This window comes from Kogia breviceps, chromosome 3 (assembly GCF_026419965.1).
Source record: "Kogia breviceps isolate mKogBre1 chromosome 3, mKogBre1 haplotype 1, whole genome shotgun sequence".
NCBI classification, from domain to species: domain Eukaryota; kingdom Metazoa; phylum Chordata; class Mammalia; order Artiodactyla; family Physeteridae; genus Kogia; species Kogia breviceps.
This window is the reverse complement of record NC_081312.1, coordinates 152685216-152707314: the sequence shown is the minus strand read 5'-3', so window position 1 is coordinate 152707314 and position 22099 is coordinate 152685216. Positions and strand designations below refer to the sequence as shown.

At 38.4% G+C, this 22099-nt stretch overlaps 2 protein-coding genes across 3 annotated transcripts in view; one reads left to right on the top strand and one right to left on the bottom strand.

The window, feature by feature from the left end:
* Positions 1-22099, top strand: part of HDGFL3 (HDGF like 3) — a 79405-nt gene that overhangs the window by 32104 nt on the left and 25202 nt on the right. For both annotated transcript variants that reach the window (XM_059057355.2, XM_059057354.2), the window contains exon 2: positions 17912-17988. In XM_059057355.2, coding sequence (XP_058913338.1) covers positions 17912-17988 — 77 coding nt within the window. The remainder of the gene's footprint in view (positions 1-17911; positions 17989-22099) is intronic.
* The window catches only part of TM6SF1 (transmembrane 6 superfamily member 1), a 54910-nt gene continuing 48840 nt past the window's right edge, over positions 16030-22099 (bottom strand). Inside the window, exon 10 of the mRNA XM_059057334.2 lies at positions 16030-17121. Coding sequence (XP_058913317.1) covers positions 17104-17121 — 18 coding nt within the window. The 3' untranslated portion in view covers positions 16030-17103. The remainder of the gene's footprint in view (positions 17122-22099) is intronic.

Genomic DNA, 22099 nt, shown 5'->3' with positions numbered 1-22099 from the left:
CATTACTTAGTATTCATCTTGACCTACCCCCACCTTTGCTGTTACTCTCTATGATTTAGCTGCTCTGACGTCTTTCTTTCCTCATTTTGCTTTTTTGAAGCTTTGTTTTGCCTCTACTCTGTTCAGACCCATTTTGTGATGCTAACATTGCTCCAGTCCCTTTGGATGAAGTCCTATAACTTTTCTGATCACTCTCTGCTAATGAGAAGTCCTCAAAGCAGTTCTAGTACAAAAGCAGACTAAGTTCAATAATTAATATGATGTATTCTGTATAATTATTTAAAACTTCAAACTTTATTTAAAGCCAAAGTTTCTCCCTACCAAAAGTTGGCTTACTGTATTAAGGGGGGGGGGGTCAACTAATTTTTTTGACCTTAATGTGTTGACTGCTCATCCAACATTCTTCAGCCCTCTAGGGTTGAAATGGGTAGAAGGTAGCAGGAAAGTTCTTATTAGACTAATAGCTGTTGTGAGCTGGTGTTGATGCTGTCTGGACTGGGCAGCTGTTTAGAGCTGATTCTTTTGCCCATGAATTCTTTTGTACTTTCTTTAGAGCTACCCTGTTTTATCTTTTGCTACATAACAGATTACTCCAAAATTAACTGGCTTAAAACAATAAACATTTATTATTTCACAATTTCTGTGGATCAGGAATCTAGGCATGGCTTACCTGGACCTTTGGCCTCTGTGTCTGTCACAGTCATCTTACGGCTTGACTAGGGAATGGGATTTGCTTCCAAGCCACTCCAGGAGTTGTTGGCAGGATTCAGTTCCTCATGAGTTATTGACTTTAAAGGCCTTATTTCTTCATGAGCTGTTGGCCAGAGCCATCCCTGGGTTACTTGCCACATGGGCTTCTCCACAGAGCAACTCATGATATGGCAGCCAGTTTCCTCAGAGCAAGCAATCAAGAGGGCAAGAGTCTGCAAGCTGGAAGTGACATCCCATCACTTTTGCCATATTCCATTCATTAGAAGTAGATAACTAGATCTAGCCCACACTCAAGAAGAGGGGATTACACAAGGCCATGAATACCAGGAAATGAGGATTATTGGGAACCATTTTAGAAGCACCCTACCACCCCACCACCAGTAATCCTGGGATTATCTCATCTTCACTTCTCTTGATACAGGCAAATGTGTCTCCTATGAATAGTCACTTAGTCCAGTCCCTCCTCCCTAGACATGTCACGGTACATTTCTGCCTTCTTTCTGCTGTGGTCCCCTCACCTCCACATGGCCCTCTTGGATAGGATTTAAGACAACTTTCGTACTACAGTAAGTCCCCTACATACGTATAACAAGTTCCATTCCAAGAGCGCGTTCATAAGTCTAGTTTGTTCGTTAAGTCCAACAAAGTTAGCCTAGGTCCCCAGCTAACACAATCGGCTATATAGTACTGTATTGGAATAGGTTTATAATACTCTTCACACAAATAATACATAAAAAACAAACACAAGAAAGAAAACATTTTGACTCTTACAGTACCGTAGCTTGCAAAGTGCACTAGTACAGTACAACAGCTGGCATCCAGGGGCTGGCATCGAGTGAACAGGCAAGAAGAGTTACTGACTGGAGGAGGGCGAGGAGGGGGGAGATGGTAGAGCTGAAGGATCGTCAGCAACAGGAGACGGAGGGCGAGCTGCAATGTCACGCCTGACGTGGATGGCACAGGTTCTGGTTCCTTGCTGGATTCAATTCTGTCTACCCTCTTGAAAAGACAACCCAGTGATGCCTGGGTACTAGCTCTTTTTTTCTCCTCATAGATGACGCGGTAGCACTGGATTGCATTCTGAATGGCTGCTGCAAGCTTCGTGTACCATTCTACGTTCGGGTCCTGTGCCTCACAAACTTAACAGTGCCTCCTCAAATACAGAAAATCCCCTTGCCGTTTCCTGCGTCGCGAATCTCTTCGGTTCTTCAGTTAATTCTTCCTTTTGTCTCTCTTTGTCCTTTCTCTGGGCCTCCAGTTCCTTCAGGTCCTCATTAGTAAGCTCCTCATGTTGCACAGCAAGGAGTTCAGTGAAGTCATCCTCTTGGAGATCTAGCTCCAGCTTCTCACTGAAGGTCACTAAGTTGCTGAAGACTTCTTTGGACTCCTCATCCACCTTCTAAAATCCACAAAAATCATGAACGAACTGCGTGAACAAAGATTCTTCCAAACCCCATTCATGTTGACGGCTGTAACCTCACGCCAAACAAAGTCAGTGTTTTTTCTGTCCTTGTAGATGTTACAGTCCTTCCAAAATTGTTGTAAGGTTGTTCCTGATTTGTCACTTGTCTTTATTGCCTGATGAAAAGTGTGATGCAAATAATATTTTGAAAGTCGCAATAACTCCCTGGTCCATAGGTTGGATAAGTGACGTATCATTTGGTGGCAGATGCACTACTTTGACGTTGGGATGAAAGTCATCCATGAATGGGGATGGCCTGGAGCACTGTCAAGCAGCAATACAATGTTGAATGGGATGTCCTTCTCCAAGCAATATTTCTCTACCTCTGGGATAAAGTGGTGGAAAAACCAGTCCTAGAAAATGGCCTGTGTAACCCAGGCTTTGGGGTTACTCTTCCACACAACAGGAAGAGCCCTTGGCTATATTTTTAAGGGCTCTTGGGTTCTCTGAATGATAAACTAAGAGAGGCTTCAGCTTCATACCACTGGAAGCATTGCCACCAAACAAGAGTTAGCCTGTCCTTTGCTGCTTTATAGCCTGGCATCAACTTTTCCTCCTTACTGATGGAACCTCGGGCTGGCATCTTCTTCCAGTACAGTCCTGTCTGATCCACATTAAAAACCTGCTTGGGTAAATATGCGCCTTCATCAGTAATTTCTTGAAGCATTTCAGTAAATTCCTGGGCAGCTACCATATCTGCACTCACTGTCTCAACACGTAACTTTTACATTGTGAAGGTTGGCTGTAACCTTGAACCAATGAAACCAGCCATGGCTGGCATTAAAAGATGTGCCCTCTGACTCTTTGCCGTGTTTCTTCTTCAAGTCTTCATAAAGGCTTTTAGTTTTCTCTTGAATCAGCATTAAGCTGAGCAGGACTCAACACTGATGCTGATCCTGCATCCACACACTGAGAAGTTTCTCCATGTCCTCCATCACTTTTCCATGCTTCTTCAATATTATTGTCAACATCATCAGCACAGCAGACTTCACATTTTTCATGATCGTCCTTGTTCTTTAGAATCATGCTATGCTGATGGTTGAACAAGTCGTAAGAACGAGCAACGCCTACAATCTTTTCGCCTCGTTGCACTCTCAATTATTTTCACTTTTGTTTACATCATTACCGCTTGGCGTTTCTTAGCAGTACCAGCTACATCACTACTGCCTTTACGCTTGCTTCCAGACATCCTGACTTGAAATAAAGATACTGTACTACCGTACTCTCTACAGTGCTGTACAGTAAAGTACACAAAAGCACAACCAGTTGTAGAGGATGCATGCATGTGACAATGTATACCAGACACGTGAACTACCTTACCTGGTTGGACGTGCGGACGCATGTTAGCATGTTTAAAAGTTCACAGCTTGAAGGTTCGTATGTAGAGGACTTACTGTATCTCTAGCTAATGGTCCATGGAAGACTTGCATTCTTACCACTAGAAACTCTTGAAGTGCAAGCCAATCTCAGTGTATTCATCACCCATTTCACTCTACCATCAGGGGCTAACCAGGAAGTCCTGTACTCTTTCTCAGGATTTCTCAGACTTGAGTCAAACACCAGTCTCCTGTGACTCCCAAGCTCTAGAAGATATATTTTAAGCTCTCCAAGTAGTCTTGTTGAAACTTCTTTCCTTAGGTCAAGGTACTTGGGGAAAAGAAGCTTTTTCCAAAAATCCCCTCCTAATCTCTTATCTCTTTTCTTCCTTCTCCAACCTTTCTTTGTTTTGTTTTGTTTTCTTATTGTGCTAAAGCTAAAGTTTACAAGGTTTTTTGCCCACATTCTTTGCAAGTTTTGCATGGTGGTTACTCACCTCATTTTGGAATGTATTGTCTATTGTCTTAAATCTTCAGCTGAAACTGACACTCAGGTAGTTCCATATCAACATCCTGTTTTATATGCTGTTTGCCTTCTTCCTGCTCCTTCTTTGAAGGCCTCTCCCTTGGATAGTTGCCTACAGTCATTATAACAAGAAGAGTGATTAGTAACTAATTTATTAAACCAAACAGTAAAACATAATAGAGAAAAGTGGAGGGAAGATTAATAAAGATTGGGAAAGGGAAGAAGAGAGGGGAAAGCACTAAATATTTTGTTTCAGATTAGAATAAATAGGTAAAATTATCTAAATATTGTGTAAATATTATTTTAATAGTTTTCTTGAAATATAGGAAGTACTTAGTGAATTAAAAATGAGGTATTTGAGTTATACTTCATGTAATAAAAATAAACATGAAGAGAAAAAACAGAGGCATAAAAAGCCAGACATTATGTTACAAACATAAATGGTTCTCCATTTGGATTGATTAATAAAACCCAGCAATGCAGTGTTTAAAAGAGACCGATCTAACACAAAATAGTAGAAGACAAAAATTCGCCCCAGTTGGAAAGATCTATTTATCAGATTTGAATAAAACAAGAAATGGCAGTAATTTATATCATATAAAATAGAATTTAAGGGGAAAAAAACAGATATTGTATATCATTTTTTGTTGACAACATAAAGCTTGAGGAGTTGACACCAAAAATAAAAGATGTTCCCAAATTGGTACAAATACTGTGAATTAGATTCACAAGTGTCTGAATTTAGTTTAACATGATTGTTTTTCTTTACATTTTTTTGATGGGGGAGGCAGGGTTTGGAGTTTATGAGTAAAGCAGTGAATTCTCTCCCCATTAAAATGTGCTATATAAAATCTTGCATATAATTAAGGAAATTTTGCTGGAGGAAGACCAGCTAAGACTCCTTACTAGGGAAATGGAAAAGGGAAGGCTAAATTCTGCAAAACAGTGTCCTTAGAAATTCAAACCAAGTATATAACTGGAGACTCATTCCAAACCCCCCTTGTAGTGGGAAAAGGTGCCTTTATATCTGATCAGATGCGGTTCTCATTGGCTCAGAGGGGCTGAACCATAGAGGGGCTGACGGTTTAAAGGAAAAGTCATCCAGCACATATAGACAGTAGAGTCTGGAAGTTTAATTGTCCATTTGCTCTTTACCTAATAAAAATTCCATTCTGCAGTTGTATTTTTAATCAGACTTGCCAGGGCAAGCCCTAAGCATCAATTTTTTTATTGGGTTACTCTGACAAAATAATATTTTTGTTTATTTTTAATTTCAGAAGAAATGTTTTATAGTACTACCATTCCTACCCCATTGAGATAACTAGCATTGATAGTTTGGCATGTACCCTTCCTAATGTTTTCCTCCACTTACATAAGCATTCACATGCATGCATGGTTTTATGTAATTAACATTTTTTATCCTGCAGCTTGCTCTTTTCACTTGTCCTTGATATATTGCTAACTTTCCAAGTCAATGCACATAGATCTTGGCTATGAATGTGCCATACAATGACTGCACCATAATTTAGTTAACCATTCTTACACTGATGGCCTGTTAGTTGTTTCTTCTTTGGCAGGAGAGCCTCAGTGAACATATTGGTTTGTTTATGTTTATATACTCACTCATGTTCTTATTTCTGTAGGATAGATTGGTTCCTAGAAGTGGAATTGTTAGGCCATGTGGTATGTATGTTTTAATTTTATAATATATGCAATCATATCAATTTCTTAAATGTTTGTAGCAGTTTATAGTCCTAGTAATTATTTATGTGGGTGCTCATTTCCCTACACTTACTATTAGGCACATTTCTAGCTTAAGAAAATAATTCATAGAATTATTTTGTGACTTGTGAAATCACAAAAGTAATACAAGAGAAAATATGGGATAATTTTTGGGTAATCTTAAAATAGGAAAGGCCTTTTAAGCAAGATACAAACCCATAAGCCACAAAGGAAATGATTAATAGCTGTTACTATAAAAAAATTAAGAAATTTCTGCTAGCAAAAAAAATTTTGCAGATGAAGTCAAGACATGATAAATGGGTAAAAAATGTAACAAATGGTAGGAAAAGGGCTGACATAGATAGGTAGGTAGATAGATAGGTAGACAGACAGGCAGACAGACAGGCATATAAGCAAAATGAGCTTTTATTGATCAGTAACAAAACTAGACAACAACCCAGTAGAAAAATGGGCACAGGATATGAAAGAGCAGTTTATAGAAAACATAATACAAGTAACTTTTTAACATATGAAAAGATGTTCAACATCATCTATAATTAAGAAAGTACAAATTAAAACAAAACATTTTTCATATAGCAAATTTAGATAAGATAAAAAGATAATAAATTATTCATTATTAGTGAAGATGTAGAGATTTAGGGACTCACATGATTGGTAGAAGTGCAGTCACTAATTGACAATTTGGTGGTTTTAAAAACTTAAAAAATTTTTTTTAATTGAAGTATAGTTGATTTACAATGTTGTGTTAGTTTCAGGTGTACAGCAAAGTGATTCAGTTTTATATATATATTCTTTTTCAGATTATTTTCCATTATAGGGTATTATAAGATATTGCATATAGTTCCCTGTGCTATACAGGAGGTCCTCCTTGTTTATCCATTTTATATATAGTATTGTGCATCTGTTAATCCTAAACTCCTAATTTATCCCTTCCGTGCCTTTACCCTTTGGTAACCATAAATTTGTTTTCAATGTCTGTGAGTCTGTTTCTGTTTTGTAAACAAGCTCATTTTGTATCTTTTTTTTTTTTTTTAAGATTCTATATATAGTGATATGAGATATTTGTCTTTGTCTGATTTCACTTAGTATGATAATCTCCAGGTCCATCCATGTTGCTGCAAATGGCATTGCTTCATTAAAAATTCTTTTTTGAATTCGGTTGTTTTTAGTTTAAGTATTGTATGTACACAGTTTTAAAAACCAACTCGGCTTATAAGAACAGTTTCCTGTCTCTTTTTTTTTTGGCTGCATTGGGTCTTCGTTGCTGCGCATGGGCTTTCTCTAGTTGCAGCGAGTGAGAGCTGCTGTTTGTTGCGGTGCGTGGGCTTCTCGTTGTGGTGGCTTCTCTTGTTGTGGAGCCTGGGCTCTAGGCAGGACGGCTTCAGTAGTTGTGGCACACGGGCTCAGTAGTTGTGGCGTACAGGCTTAGTTGCTCCGCAGCATGTGGGATCTTCCTGGACCAGGGCTCGAACCCATGTCCCCTGCATTGGCAGGCAGATTCTTAACCACTGCACCACCAGGGAAGCCCCTCCTGTCTCATATTGATTTATTGACTAAACGATATCAGCCGACTCCATTTTAAGAACAAGGTTATAACCAACTTGTTATACTACCCTCGTCCTCTCTCCCCTCTTCTCCAATTTTTACCAAAATATTATTACGAAATTTTTGAAATGTATCAGAAGTTGATATAAAAAGTGAACACCATAACTCACCATCTAGAGTCTACAATTAGCATTTTGCTAGGTATGTTTTATGGCATTTGTATCCATCTAACAATTTCTATCCATCCACCAATTTATCTTATTTTTATGTATTTTAAGTTAATTTGCATACATTATTATATTTCATTCCTAAACACTTTAGCATGCATGTAATTAACTAGAATTTAATGTTTATTTACATTTTTGAGGTAAAAGTTACATACAGTGAATGTTCCATTTGATGAGTTATGACAGATTTATACACACATATAACCCAACCCCCTATCAAGATATGAAATATACCATCACCCCAGAAAATTCTCTCATGCCTCTTCCCAGTCAGTTACCGCTCCCACCTTCCCCCAGAGGTAGTCACTGTTTAGAGTTTTTTTCATCACAAATTAGCTTTTTCTTTTCTGGAACTTCATATAAATGGAATCAAGCAATATTCCATTTATGCAATATTCCAGTATTACTCTTTTATGCAGACTTCTTTCATTTACCATAATACTTTTGAGATTCATCCATGTTATTGTATGATTAGTACTTTGTTCTTTTTATTACAGAATAGTATTCCCTTGTGTGAATACACCACAGTTTGTTTAACCATTCTCATGTTGATGGACATCTACACTGTTTCCAGATTTTCACTATTATGAGTAAAGCTGCCATATACATCCTTGTACAGATCTTTGTATGCACATAAGCTTTCATTTCTCTTGGGTAAATGTGTAGAGCACTGTGACAGTTTGGTATGTTAAAAGATATCCACAGTAGATACCACTTCACACCTATTAGAATGGCTAAAATTAAAAAGACTGGCCACACCAGTCTTTTTAACACTTACCCAACACTTTTTAAGTGTTGGTTAGGATGTAGAGCAACTGGAACTCATGTATTGTTCAAGTGGGTTTAAAATGGTATAACCGGGCTTCCCTGGTGGCATAGTGGTTAAGAATCCACCTACAAATGCAGTGGACATGGATTTAAGCCCTGGTCCGGGAAGATCCCACATGCTGCGGAGCAGCTAAGCCCATGTGCTGAAACTACTGAGCCTGCGCTCTTGAGCCCACGTGCCACAACTACTGGAGCCCACATGCCTAGAGCCCGTGCTCTGCAACAAGAGAAGCCACTGCAGTGAGAAGCCTGCGCACCACAACAAAGAGTAGACCCCGCTAGTCACAACTAGAGAAAGCCTGTGTGCAGCAACGAAGACCCAACGCAGCCAAAAATAAATAAGTAAAATAAATTTTTTTTTAAATGGTATAACCACTTCGGAACACAGTGTGGAAGTTTCTTACAAAGTTAAACATATCCCTACACTCTTACTCACTAATCCTTTTCCTAGGTATTTATCCAAGAAAGATGAAAGCATATATTCCCCCCAAAAAAGGTACAAGAATAATTTTAGCAGTTTCATTCACAGTAGTCAAAACTGGAAACAATAACAAATGTCCATCATCACATAAAGAGAATGAATGTAGTAGAATACTACTTGGCAATATAAAAGAATGATATTAGAATTATATTACTAATATAATATGAATTCATCTGAAAAAGGCATTGAGCAAAAGAAGCCAATGACCAAAAACTTGTTGCTTTTTTTTTTTTTTTAAAGTTCAGGAACAGGCAAAACCGATCTGTGATGATGGAAATCAGGAAAGTGGTTGCCTGTGGTGGATGAGAAATAACCGGTAGGGAGTAGGAGGAAATGTTCTGAGATAACTTAAAGTTCTGTACTTGATTAGGAGTTGGTTAAATGGGTATATGCATGTATCAAATTCTCATTAAATATATTCAGTACATTTAAGATCAGTATATTTCACTATAAATTTTACTTCAATAAAAATGCAGATAGAGGGCTTCCCTGGTGGTGCAGTGGTTAAGAATCCGCCTACCAGTGCAGGGGACACGGGTTCGAGCCCTGGTCCGGGAAGATCCCACATGCCGTGGAGCAACTAAGCCTGTGCGCTCAACTACTGAGCCTGCGCTCTAGAGCCTACGAGCTACAACTACTGAACCCACGTGCCGCAACTACTGAAGCCCACGTGCCTAGAACCCGTGCTCCACAACAAGAGAAGCCACTGCAATGAGAAGCCCCGCACACCACGATGAAGAGTGGCGCCCACTCACCGCAACTAGAGAAAGCTCGCTCAGCAACGAAGACCCAACGCAGCCAAAAATAAATTAATTAAATAAATAAAAAATTTTTTAAATGCAGATAAACCCTAAAAACGAGTGTATTTATACCTGTTCAAGATTGAACCTGTGTGGGCAATTGCTTAAGACTGAGGGAAAGTTGGGGGAATAGGCCAGATTTTTTATACATTTCAATTTTAAATGTGCCTGCTATAATTTTTTTTTTTAAAAAAGAGGGATCTGGCTTTATAAATGAAGATCTTATATGAAGATCATACACCAAATCCCTCACTTTTTACTATTCAGCCTGAGTTTTTCCATTTGTCAGATTGGCTCTCCCCAGGTATGCTGTGAGGATGTGTTAATGCCCCATATATGCTCCTCCTCCAGAATCAGCAATGTAACATACAAATGAGGGACCTCAGTCAGTCATCTGGCCTATCCCCTATATAAAGCCTACAATAAGTTAAAAGCACTGTGTTCTAAGTGTATTGTGACCTCTCAGAATTATTTATAATTTTCTATAGATGAAAATGGTGAGGTTTTTCAAAGTTTTATTGAGTGAAAAACAATATGTCTTTCAATGTGAAATTGCTCTGTCAACTAACATGTGATGGTTTTTATATTCTTGAAGATAATTAGGGACTGGTTTTCAACAGATTTTTTTGAACTGTTATTTTGGAAGTTATCTCCTTATGTTTGGGGTCCTTCTAACAAAGTGTTATTTTCAGATATTAAGTTGATCAATTACCTGTTTGTTAATCCAAATATACTCAAATTTTAAAAATTCTTTCCCCTTCCTCTTGTGTACATTTCCTTTTTCCATAGTGTGCTTTCCCTTTCTTCCCCTACAGTAAATTTGTTGACTCATTTATAGACTTCTCTTTATCTAAAGCCGTTTTATAATATCGCAAGCTTTTTTCCCCTCTGTAATTTAACCTCACCTCATAAACTTTAATAGGTAAAATGGTCTTTTTTTCCTCCGCATTCTTAGTCAGCTAACCCCCAAAATTCTTCTTATTGGCATATTCAAAGAGACAAGTTTGTTCTTATTTCCTTTTCTTAAGCATAGAGACTCCTTTATACTATAACCCCATAATAGTTTTTCTTAGTAACCTGTGATTGAAAGTGGTCTGTGGTGTACCTTTCTGTTCTTCACAGCCAGGGTCACTGATTCTCTCCATGTAAGTACAGGCTTCTTCAGATCCTGAGTCAGTAAGGAAACCTTGGTCCTCGAGGAATATTTATTATGCACCAATCATGTATCAGGTGCTGCTTTAGGCAGTAGAGCTATAGTGGAGAACAAAGCAAGTTTCCCTCTCACAAAGATAATATTCAAATGTGAAGAAACAAACAAATACTCAAGGGCAGGGAAATTCTTACAATAAGAATAGAGAATGACAGGGTAAGAGGTGTTGTTTTAAGTTCGGTTGTAGGGGGAAAGCCCTCTGATGCAGTGCTATTTGAGTAGAGATTTGAACAAAGTTAGGGAATGAATGGGCCATGAGCACTTCTGAGAGAAGAGACACTGCCAAGGGAGGGACCTTGGTATCTCTGCCTAGCCCTCTGGCCTTCAGAACTTCTCTTCCTCCACTCAACCCCACCCCCAACTACCATCTGGACTCGGTGCATGAAACCTCTAAGCTACCACACATAATAAATTTGAGCCACTGTGTGGAACCTCTTACCCCAGCAGTCTGATAAGATTCCCCTGATGTTGGTGCCTATCTGTATTTTAATCACTTCCTATTCACCCTATTGGTAAGAGAGAGGATTCCCACCATGTGTTTTTGGGAATGGCTCAACACACAACACTGGACAGATAAGATAGGCAACAATTTGTTAATTACATAAACTCACATCCCAGAGGAGGAGGACACTGCATGCCATACAGGGCGACCTGGAGGTTGCACTCAGAAACAGTGAACAACTCAGGCAATGGGAAGAAGACTTTGTAGTATCAAGAGAGTGGGGTTCCCACAGGAGGATGTGATTGCCTTGTCTGAATAATTCTGAGGCTAGCAGGGAACCAAAACCAGGGATAAGGGCTAGCAGGGATTAAAAAGAAACTTTGCTTGGTCCCTTTGATGAAGAGGATTTTTTGACTAGGGGACCTTATCCACAGGAGCAGAGCGAGGAAGAGAACTTGCAGGTAGACCATTCAAGACCATCCCAATTTTACAAAATGTTGAGGCAGCGCGTAATACTGCACTTTGGGTCTTACACCACAATCTGAACCAAATCATTTGTTTCACAGTGAGTTCTCTGAACTCAGCAGCATCATAAGAATTATCAGACTTCATTGCTTGATTAAGATAGGAGCTTAGATATCTGAGGATAATGAATAATGACTTAGTCAAAGTAACAATATAATGTTTTAAATTAACATAGAAGGTAGTGACCCAGTTTTTTTTTAAGAACTTTAACTCTTTAGCAAGGAACTTTTGTTGTTTGTTGAAAAACAAATTTAAGGATATGACAGAGTCAGCACAAAGTCCAAGAAGTTATTCTAGTGAGATATGGCTATCTATGCAGATTATTCAGGAGGTAAAGAATAACCTTTTAGGGCTTCCCTGGTGGCGCAGTGGTTGAGAATCCGCCTGCCGATGCAGGGGACGCGGGTTCGTGCCCCGGTCCGGGAAGATCCCACATGCCGCAGAGCGGCTGGGCCCGTGAGCCATGGCCGCTGAGCCTGAGCGTCCGGAGCCTACGCTCCGCAATGGGAGAGGCCACAACAGTGAGAGGCCCGCGTACCACAAAAAAAAAAAAAAAAAAAAAAAAAGAATAACCTTTTACCATATTTTGTTAAGAACAGATAGAATACTCCAAGACCAATTTTTTATTTTAACAGAAAACCAAATTCTGATTTTATATTAATAAATATTTGACATTAATGGATTTAGAAGCTTTCCCTTTTTAATCTTATGAATAAATCCATCAAAACTGAGCCAGCTTTGGAAAAATTTTAATATTTCATTGCATATTTTAGATTATTATTTGCGGTTATTATAGTCCAAGGCAAATAAATTTCCCTTTCCACAAATCTTCTACAGCTTTCAATATCCAGGTTTGTCCTTCATTATCCTCTTTCACATTTTGGAACAACTTAGATACTTTACCTCAAGTACAAGACTAATCTTTTCCCATTAATTAACAAGAACACATGCCATTCATTATCTTTGCATACATGGTTGTGATTCTGTGTCACCATTGTTCTTAGTATAGTCTCAATCTGCATATCAATTATAACTTAACCAAGGTAACTTCTGTTTCACAGAGAAACTGAGAAATTTCTGTTATATACAGGTGTTTTAACAAACCAGCAAAGCTCATGGATACACATAATACACATATCCTTTCCACTACATAACATATAAAAATTAAAATCATATATATGTTAAAACTACACTTGCTGACCAATGTTTCAGTATTCTGTCTTACTTAGGAATTATTCAAAGATGCAAAGATGATCCTTTAATTAACTCAGTTTAATATTAGTCCAAGGTCTTAAAGTTAGCTATTGGAAATTATGTGTAATTGTAACATACCACAGAACATAATTACTGTAGACAGAAAAGTTTGTCAGAATTATAATTTAAGTTTACGTTTTCCTTCATCTTAAACATATGGAAGTAATATTAGCTTATCAATAGACCCTTTTTTCTTTTTTTAAAATGTCCATTTTATTCTTTTTTAATTATTTCCTTGTTTTTATCTATATGATGCCTTTATTTTTTATTATTATTTACTTTTGGCTGCGTTGGGTCTTTGTTGTTGTGTGCGGGCTTTCTCTAGTTGTGGCGAGCAGGGGCTACTCTTCCTTGAGGTGCACAGGCTTCTCGTTGCGGTGGTTCTCTTGTTGCGGAGCTCGGGCTCTAGGCGTGTGGGCTTCAGTAGTTTGTGGCATGAGGCCTCAGTAGTGGCTCGCGGGCTCTAGAACGCAGGCTCAGTAGTTATTACGCACGGGCTTCATTGCTCTGCGGCTTGTGGGATCTTCCTGGACCAGGGATTGAACTTGTGTCCCCTGCATTGGCAGACGGATTCTTAACCACTGCACCACCAGGAAAGTCTACTGAGGGAGGTTAGTTAAGAACTTCAGAACTTAAGGAATTCAGATGTAAATTCGTATCTTCGTGAGAAACCGCAATTTTATTTTCTTAAATTTACTTGTATTACACTCTACAATGATTAAATCCAGATTACGAGTTATTTTTAAACCAAAATTGTAAACCAGTCTGATTTGTTCAAAGATTCACTTTGATTACTTAAATTTGGATTCTTATATAAGAATACTTATGGCAGGCTTCCCTGGCGGCACAGTGGTTGAGAATCCGCCTGCCGATGCAGGGGACACGGGTTCGTGCCCCGGTCCGGGAAGATCCCACATGCCGTGGAGCGGCTGGGCCCATGAGCCATGGCCGCTGAGCCTGCGCGTACGGAACCTGTGCTCCGCAACGGGAGATGCCACAACAGTGAGAGGCCCGCGTACCGCAAAAAAAAAAAAAAAAAAAAAATACTTATGAGCTAACGGTTCCTGTGAGAAGAGTTTTTCACTTAAGAAGCCACCACATTTAATATAGTGTAGCACTCCTTTAATTAAAAAATAGAAAATTGGACATGTTATACATTTTTTAAAATATTAGGAAAATAAACGTGCACTGATGCAATTTTGCGGTCTCTCGGCAAAAATCCCGCAGATTTAAGCAGACTTAATGTGTTTTTGTTGTTGTTGTTGTTTTAACATCTTTATTGGAGTATAATTGCTTTACAATGGTGTGTTAGTTCCTGCTTTATAACAAAGTGAATCAGCTATCCATATACATATCCCCATATCTCCTCCCTAAGCAGACTTATAATGTTAATCAGAAGAAACAAAGGCAACTCATCCACAGGAACCACAGCAGGAGGATGGAATGTTTTATAATGTATATCAGAAACAGCTGGAGGCTTCTTAAAACACTGATTCTTGGGCCTAACCCTCATTAGGGTTCTGGACTGAGAACTAGCATTTCTAATGAGTCTGCAGGTGACACTGATGGCGAAGGCCCAGGGATGAACTCTGAGAACAAGTTGTCTAGGAAATGTGAGGTTGCCTGCCTCCAGGCCCCAAGTCCATGGGGCTTGTTAGAGTTGTAGACTCCAAGGGACACAGCCTCAATTCTAACTGACATTCCCTGTGTCTCTGCAGTGAACAAAGCAGACAGATAAACAATGAACTATAACAAAAAGGCCACCGCATTTGAAGTATTCTACATTCACTTTTTAATTTCTTGAGGATTCTTACATTCCTTTATATTAGATTTTTGTAATCTTACTAGTGTCTGTAAATCAGTCAAAACAGAGCTCTTTCATTTTAAGAAATTTATGTCTAATTTGTTAATACCCTTCCCAGAAATAGGAAAATGTTTCAAACTCACACAAGGAAGGGTAAAAACTCTCAAGTATGATAGGCACACAGAGAGCCTACGGCTTCAGGTCTACAACTTCAGTTACAGGTTAAAGGAAACACAAAATACATACACTCACTGATCTAGATCTCAAAGGGCTTTTCTTCTTTCCAGTAAAAGCAAGACTTATTCTTCTACAAACCAAAAGACTATTGTACCAGATTATTTGCCCTGTCATACCCAAAACAGAATAGGTCCCCATCCTCCTATTAATGGGCAATAACACATTGGCTGTGTGCAAACCAGAATCAGAACCAAACATAGCCAAGAACCAGAAATAAAAGTGAAAATAAAAGTCAGGAAAGTAGAAACAGTAGAAAAACAGAAACTGAAGTTAAAGTTCTATTGCCACTTGGTATTCACTCTAGAAGCCAAAACAAACAAAAACCAGTGCCTAGGAGGTGCACTCTTTACTTGGTTCAAGAAGGTATATCCACTTGAAAAACTTGGTATAATTCCAAAACTATCAAAGTGTAATTTTCAAAACAAGACTCAGTAAAATATAGTGAGTGCATGTCAACATTTAACACCTTTTATGAGGGAACCAGTGTGATGGTAAGGCCACTATTTTGGCATTATTTATTACAGGGGTATGAACTCAGATATTCAAAGGGGCCAGGCAAGCAACGTAAGTAAGGGAAGCAGACATTTACAACATTACCTAGAGAGTGGTAGGGAATATAGCAAACTTGAGAGAACATACCTTGTCTGAAGGTAGCTGTTGATCATCTTCAGCTAATTGTTGCCTCCTGGGAATGTAAGCTTAGTGTTGCTTATCCCTATCTTCGATATTTTTTCACAGAGGCTATTGTTCTGGATTTTAAGATGAATCTTCCAGTTTTAAAGTGTTGATACCTAATTCAGTTTTTTAAAAACTATGAGCCAAACAAAACATTTCTGCAGGCCAGACATGGCCTAAGGGCCATCAGTTTGCAACTTCTACAGTAGATGTTAGTTATATAACACAGCGAAGGAAAAGTTTAACCAAAAGTTGTGTTTTATTTGAAAGAAAAGTTTTTTTAAAAAGATGCACTTTCAGTTTCCTCACAAGAGGGAAAAAAAAACATGATGTGATAGTGTTTTGTCAGCTAGCAATTCAGTGCCTCCCACATACATAAACATATACATTTCCTTATTAAGTTCTATTTTTTTGTCCATTTAAAATATAGTTATTCATTTTCTGGAGATCTAGATCATAGTGTGAATATTCTTAACATTACTGAACTGTAAATTTAAAAATGGGTAAGATAGAAAATTTTATGTTATGTATTTTTTACCACAGTAATATATGTATGAGAGTGTGTGTGTGTGTGTATGTGTAATTGAATATATATTGAATTTTATTCAAAATGAAATTACTCATTTTAAATTGTTTTTGTATAGGGTAGTGTCTTGAATGTAAAACATACAGGCTTTACCCAGAAGTTGTACAGTCGGTAACGGGAAAGCCCAGAGGCAAGGAGATACTTTGACAGGCTACTGTGGCCTTGTCAAAAAATCATGAGAACTTTTTTAGGGAACTAAATTTAGTAATGGGAATGGTGTTCAATTTGGAGACATTTCAGGAGCCAAATTGGGGAATTTGGTGAAAAACTGAATGTGGAGCTTGAGGAAATAATAAAAAGATTAAGGTTTCTTTCTTGGTACTGAGTGTACCAATACTTAAGATAGGAAACAAAAACAGATTCAGAGAAAATAAGTTCAGTTTTTGCAAGGCATGGAATTTCAGGACTTGAAGGAAACCTAGAGGTTACCTAGTGCAGCCGTCTCATTTTACAGATGTGAAAGTCATTAAGTGATATCTTTGATCACAGTTGAAGTCAGAAGCAGGACTAAAGTTTCTAGACTGAAAGTCCATCTTTTCTCAGTACACCAGAGCATCTGTTCTGTGACACATGGTCCATTCAGTTCAGAGATGAATGTTGTGATGCTGTAGTAATCCTCAGGCTGTCGCCATATGTTAAGAAGGCCTGCAGATATCTTCAGGACACAGGATACCAGACCCTTTTCCTTGCTCTATAAACGCTTCTGAAGAACTCCAGGCCTTTTCTTCATTTTAAGCTGCTTGTAGGACCTGTAAATGGAAATGGTTTGTAGATGTTTGTAATTTCATGCCTGGAGTTCAAAGGAAAGGTTGGGACTACAGATGGAGATTTAGGAGTCAAGGACCATTTCTTGAAACATTCTAGGGAATAATGTATATGTAACTATGTAGCATTCTAAGGAATTTAGACTTTATCCTATGAGAAGTTCTCAACCTCAGCTGTACACAAAAATTGCTGGGTCTGGGGAAGGATTGATGATCTTTATTTTTAAAAAGCCCCAGAGGATTCAGATGCACAGCTATGAGAAGCTGTTGAAGGATTTGACACAATCAAATATGCATTTAAAAAGGTAATGTGAGCTTCAGTGGATGGGGAGAGACTTGCACTAGTCCAGGCAAGAGATGATATCTTTCAATGACTACATAATATTTTGAGTTAATTTTCCATAATTCTCCTATCTTGTAGGCTGGGGTGTAAAAATTTGTTACTATCCCCCCAAAGTGCATCTTCTGTTTCTTTTTTGTTATTCTTTTGAATTATTTCACTAGGACAGATTCCCAAGAGTAATTCTATTGAGTTGAAGGAAATGAGTAGTTTTGGCTCCTGATTATGTATTACCATAATAGTTATAATCAATTTACAGTGTTACTCTCCATATGGTGTGCCAAATATGACCTTTACAATCATTTTATAAGGTTCAAGAGAAGAAAAACTGTTGGGATTTTTATTAGAGTGATTTTATTTTGAAATTAGCAATAAATTATCGGAACAATGTTTATATCATGTTTATGCTGTTTTACATGATTTTATCTTTAATAGATTGATGAACTCCCAGAGGGAGCTGTGAAGCCTCCAGCAAATAAGTATCCTATCTTCTTTTTTGGCACCCATGAAACGTAAGTCAACAAAACAACTTAAATTTTCAACAGTTCTAATTTGATTCTGCTAGACTACATTATTTTATATGATGTTAAAATCACTTTATATTGTTAAAATCATTATAATTAATTATATAAAATTGCAAAGATAATATTTTTTTCTTAATGTAAAGATTTTTCATATATTTTGCTTTTGAATATCATTTCTGTTTCTGTTTAAATGTTGGGCATGACCCAGAAGTTTCCTTTAGGACACTTTTAAGACCTAGAGAGATGTCTTCCATTCATATTTCACAGAACAATGTCTCTCAGGCTCCTTCCATTTGTCAGACCCTGAAGGAAACATACTACCTTTCTAAGTTTTTGTAATTGTATTGGTCAGAGTACAGATTAAGCTATTGAATAAAGGAAACTGAAAATACAGTGTCTCAAATAATACAGGAATTTACTTCTTTTTTTGGAAACAGTCCAGGGATGGGGGATCTAGATAGATAGATAGATAGATAGATAGATAGATAGATAGATAGATAGATAGATAGATAGATAGATCCGTCTATCAAGGTAGATAGATCAAGGTGGATGTTCAGCTCTGCTTTAGGGACCCAGGTTTCTTGTGTTGTGTTGTCCTGCCATTCCCTAGGGCATTGGCCTTGTCTGCTTATTTTTTTTTAAAAAAAAGCAAAAACTGGCTCAGCAGTACCTGTGCATCTTCCAGGTAGAGGGAAGGGGGAGAGAGAAGAGGTAAGGAAATGACACAGCAGTTGAATATGTGGCTTACAGGTGCATTTATTCCAGTGGCAAGAACTTAGACATATGGTCACATCTAGCTGTAAGGAAGCTGGAAGCATAGTCTCTAGCTAGGCAACTTTGTTGGGGAAGCAAATTGGGAGGAGTATCCATTAAAAGAAAGACAATGATAATGGATGCTAGGGAACCATAGGCAGTCTTGACACACAGAACCTGACACACTGAGAACATATATGGTTATTTATAACAAGGACACAAATGGAATAGGAACTGCAAATGGGGGGGAAAGCTAAAAACTAAGATGAAATCTTATATTCAAGGTCACCCGCTATGTTCATGTGAATGTTAGTAGAGCCAGGCATGAACTTTTTCTTTGCTTGCTGTCTCTACCACTCTGACATCTTCCTCATTCTCGTATTGAAAGAGAGGTAGCTGGGAGAGGGCCCTTTAAGGCATATTTCTTTCTTGTCTTCATGTGAGAAATTTATGTTTTTTTCAAGAGGTTAGTTTTATTTTCTTTGTTTTATTTTTATCTAATAGACACTTGTGGACTATGCAACTTAACATGTTTTTCTCCTTGAAGAGGGTGCTCGAAGCTTAGAAGTAAATGTTTTACCTATAATAATAAGTGCATAGGTCTTTGTGATACCTATTTTTGTATTTCCCTCATTCCTGCTTCCCTTTTATGTCTATACCATTATTTTGCTTTTTCTTTAGGACCTAATTCCAAGTGATCTGATTGTATATCTAGAACAAGGCAGGATTTGATAAACCAGATTATCACATTTCCATTGCATACATCAAAATTAACCATTTACTAATATTATGTGGTAACTTTCATTCACTTAGTAAACATTTTCTAGATATTCTTTAAGGCACTAAAAATAAAAGTTGCCCTTAAAGAATTTGCCACCTGGTATATTGCTAGTGAAAGTAACAGAATCATTCCAGTAAACAGTGTGAAAGATATTCTGGAGTTATTTCTTATAGCATCCTTAATATAAGTCAGTGGCATAATTCCAAGTCTCAATTCAGTAAAAGCAGTTCTACCAAGGAGCAGTGTGATACAGTCCGTATGTGAGTTTTTTGCTGGTTTGATCATCCAGAGGTAGATTTTGAAACATCTGGAGGAGAATGAACTTTAGAAAACCTGTTATAACATTGTTTCAGCTGATCATTTACTAAGTATTGGGTGTCCTAAAACCTGAGATTATATGCCCTGGCAAGTGCCTAATATTCAGTCTCTCTGTGAAGGCAGAGATTGTGTGGATGTTGCTAAGCCCTATATACACAGTGCCCGGCCCATGGTAGGTGTTCTTTTTGTTTTGTTTTGTTTTGTTTGTTTGTTTGTTTGTTTGTTTTTGCGGTACGCGGGCCTCTCACCGTTGTGGCCTCTCCCGTTGCGGAGCACAGGCTCCGGATGCGCAGGTTCAGCGGCCATGGCCCATGGGCCCAGCCGCTCCACAGCATGTGGGATCTTCCCGGACCGGGGCACGAACCCGTGTCCCCTGCATCGGCAGGCGGACTCCCAACCACTGCACCACCAGGGAAGCCCGTTTCTTTGGTTTTTTTGAATTTTATTTTATTTTTTTATACAGCATGTTCTTATTAGTCATCAGTTTTATACACATCAGTGTATACATGTCAATCCCAACTGCCCAGTTCATCCCACCCCCACCCCCACCCCCCACCACTTTCCCCCCTTGGTGTCTATACGTTTGTTCTCTACACCTGTGTCTCTGTTTCTGCCCTGCAAACCGGTTCATCTGTACCATTTTTCTAGGTTCCACATACATGCGTTAATATACGATATTTGTTTTTCTCTTTCTGACTTACTTTACTCTGCATGACAGTCTCTAGATCCATCCATGTCTCAACAAATGACCCAATTTCATTCCTTTTTATGACTGAGTAATATTCCGTTGTATATATGTACTACCTCTTCTTTATCCATTCGTCTGTCTATGGGCATTTAGGTTGCTTCCATGACCTGGCTATTGTAAATAGTGCTGCAGTGAACATTGGGGTGCATGTGTCTTTTTGAATTATGGTTTTCTCTGGGTGTACGCCCAGTAGTGGGATTGCTGGATCATAAGGTAATTCTATTTTTAGTTTTTAAGGAACCTCCATACTGTTCTCCATAGTGGCTGTATCAATTTACATTCCCACCAGCAGTGCAAGAGGGTTCCCTTTTCTCCACACCCTCTCCAGCATTTGTTGTCTTGTAGACTTTCCGATGATGCCCATTCTGACTGGTGTGAGGTGTGATACCTCATTGCAGTTTTGATTTGCATTTCTCTAATAATTAGTGATGTTGAGCAGCTTTTCATGTGCTTCTTGGCCATCTGTATGTCTTCTTTGGAGAAATGTCTATTTAGGTCTTCTGCCCATTTTTGGATTGGGTTGTTTGTTTCTTTAATATTGAGCTGCATGAGCTGTTTGTGTATTTTGGAGATTAATCCTTTGTCCATTGACTTGTTTACAAATATTTTCTCCCATTCTGAGGGTTGCCTTTTCATCTTGTTTATGATTTCCTTTGCTTTGCAAAAGCTTTGAAGTTTCATTAGGTCCCATTTGTTTATTTTTGTTTTTATTTCCATTACTCGAGAAGGTGGATCAAAAAAGATCTTGCTGTGATTTATGTCAAAGAGTGTTCTTCCTATGTTTTCCTCTAAGAGTTTTACAGTGTCCGGTCTTACATTTAGGTCTCTAATCCATTTTGAGTGTATTTTTGTATATGGTGTTAGGGAGTGTTCTAATTTCATTCTTTTACATGTAGCTGTCCAGTTTTCCCAGCACCACTCATTGAAGAGACTGTCTTTTCTCCATTGTATATCCTTGCCTTCTTTGTCATAGATTAGTTGACCATCGGTGCATGGGTTTATCTCTGGGCTTTCTATCTTGTTCCATCGATCTGTTTTTGTGCCAGTACCATATTATCTTTTTTTTTTTTTTTTTTTTTTTTTTTGCGGTATGCGGGCCTCTCACTGTTGGGGCCTCTCCCGTTGCGGAGCACAGTCTCCGGACACGCAGGCTCAGCAGCCATGGCTCACAGGCCCAGCCGCTCTGCAGCATGTGGGATCCTCCCAGACCGGGGCACGAACCCGTGTCCCCTGCATCGGCAGGCAGACTCTCAACCACTGCGCCACCAGGGAAGCCCCCCATATTATCTTGATTACTGTAGCTTTGTAGTTTAGTCTGAAGTCAGGGAATCTGATTCCTCCAGCTCCGTTTTTTTCCTTCATTACTGCTTTGGCTATTCGGGGTCTTTTGTGTCTCCATACAAATTTTAAAATGATTTGTTCTAGTTCCATAAACAATGTCATTGGTAATTTGATAGGTGTTGCATTGAATCTGTAGATTGCTTTGGGTAGTATAGTCA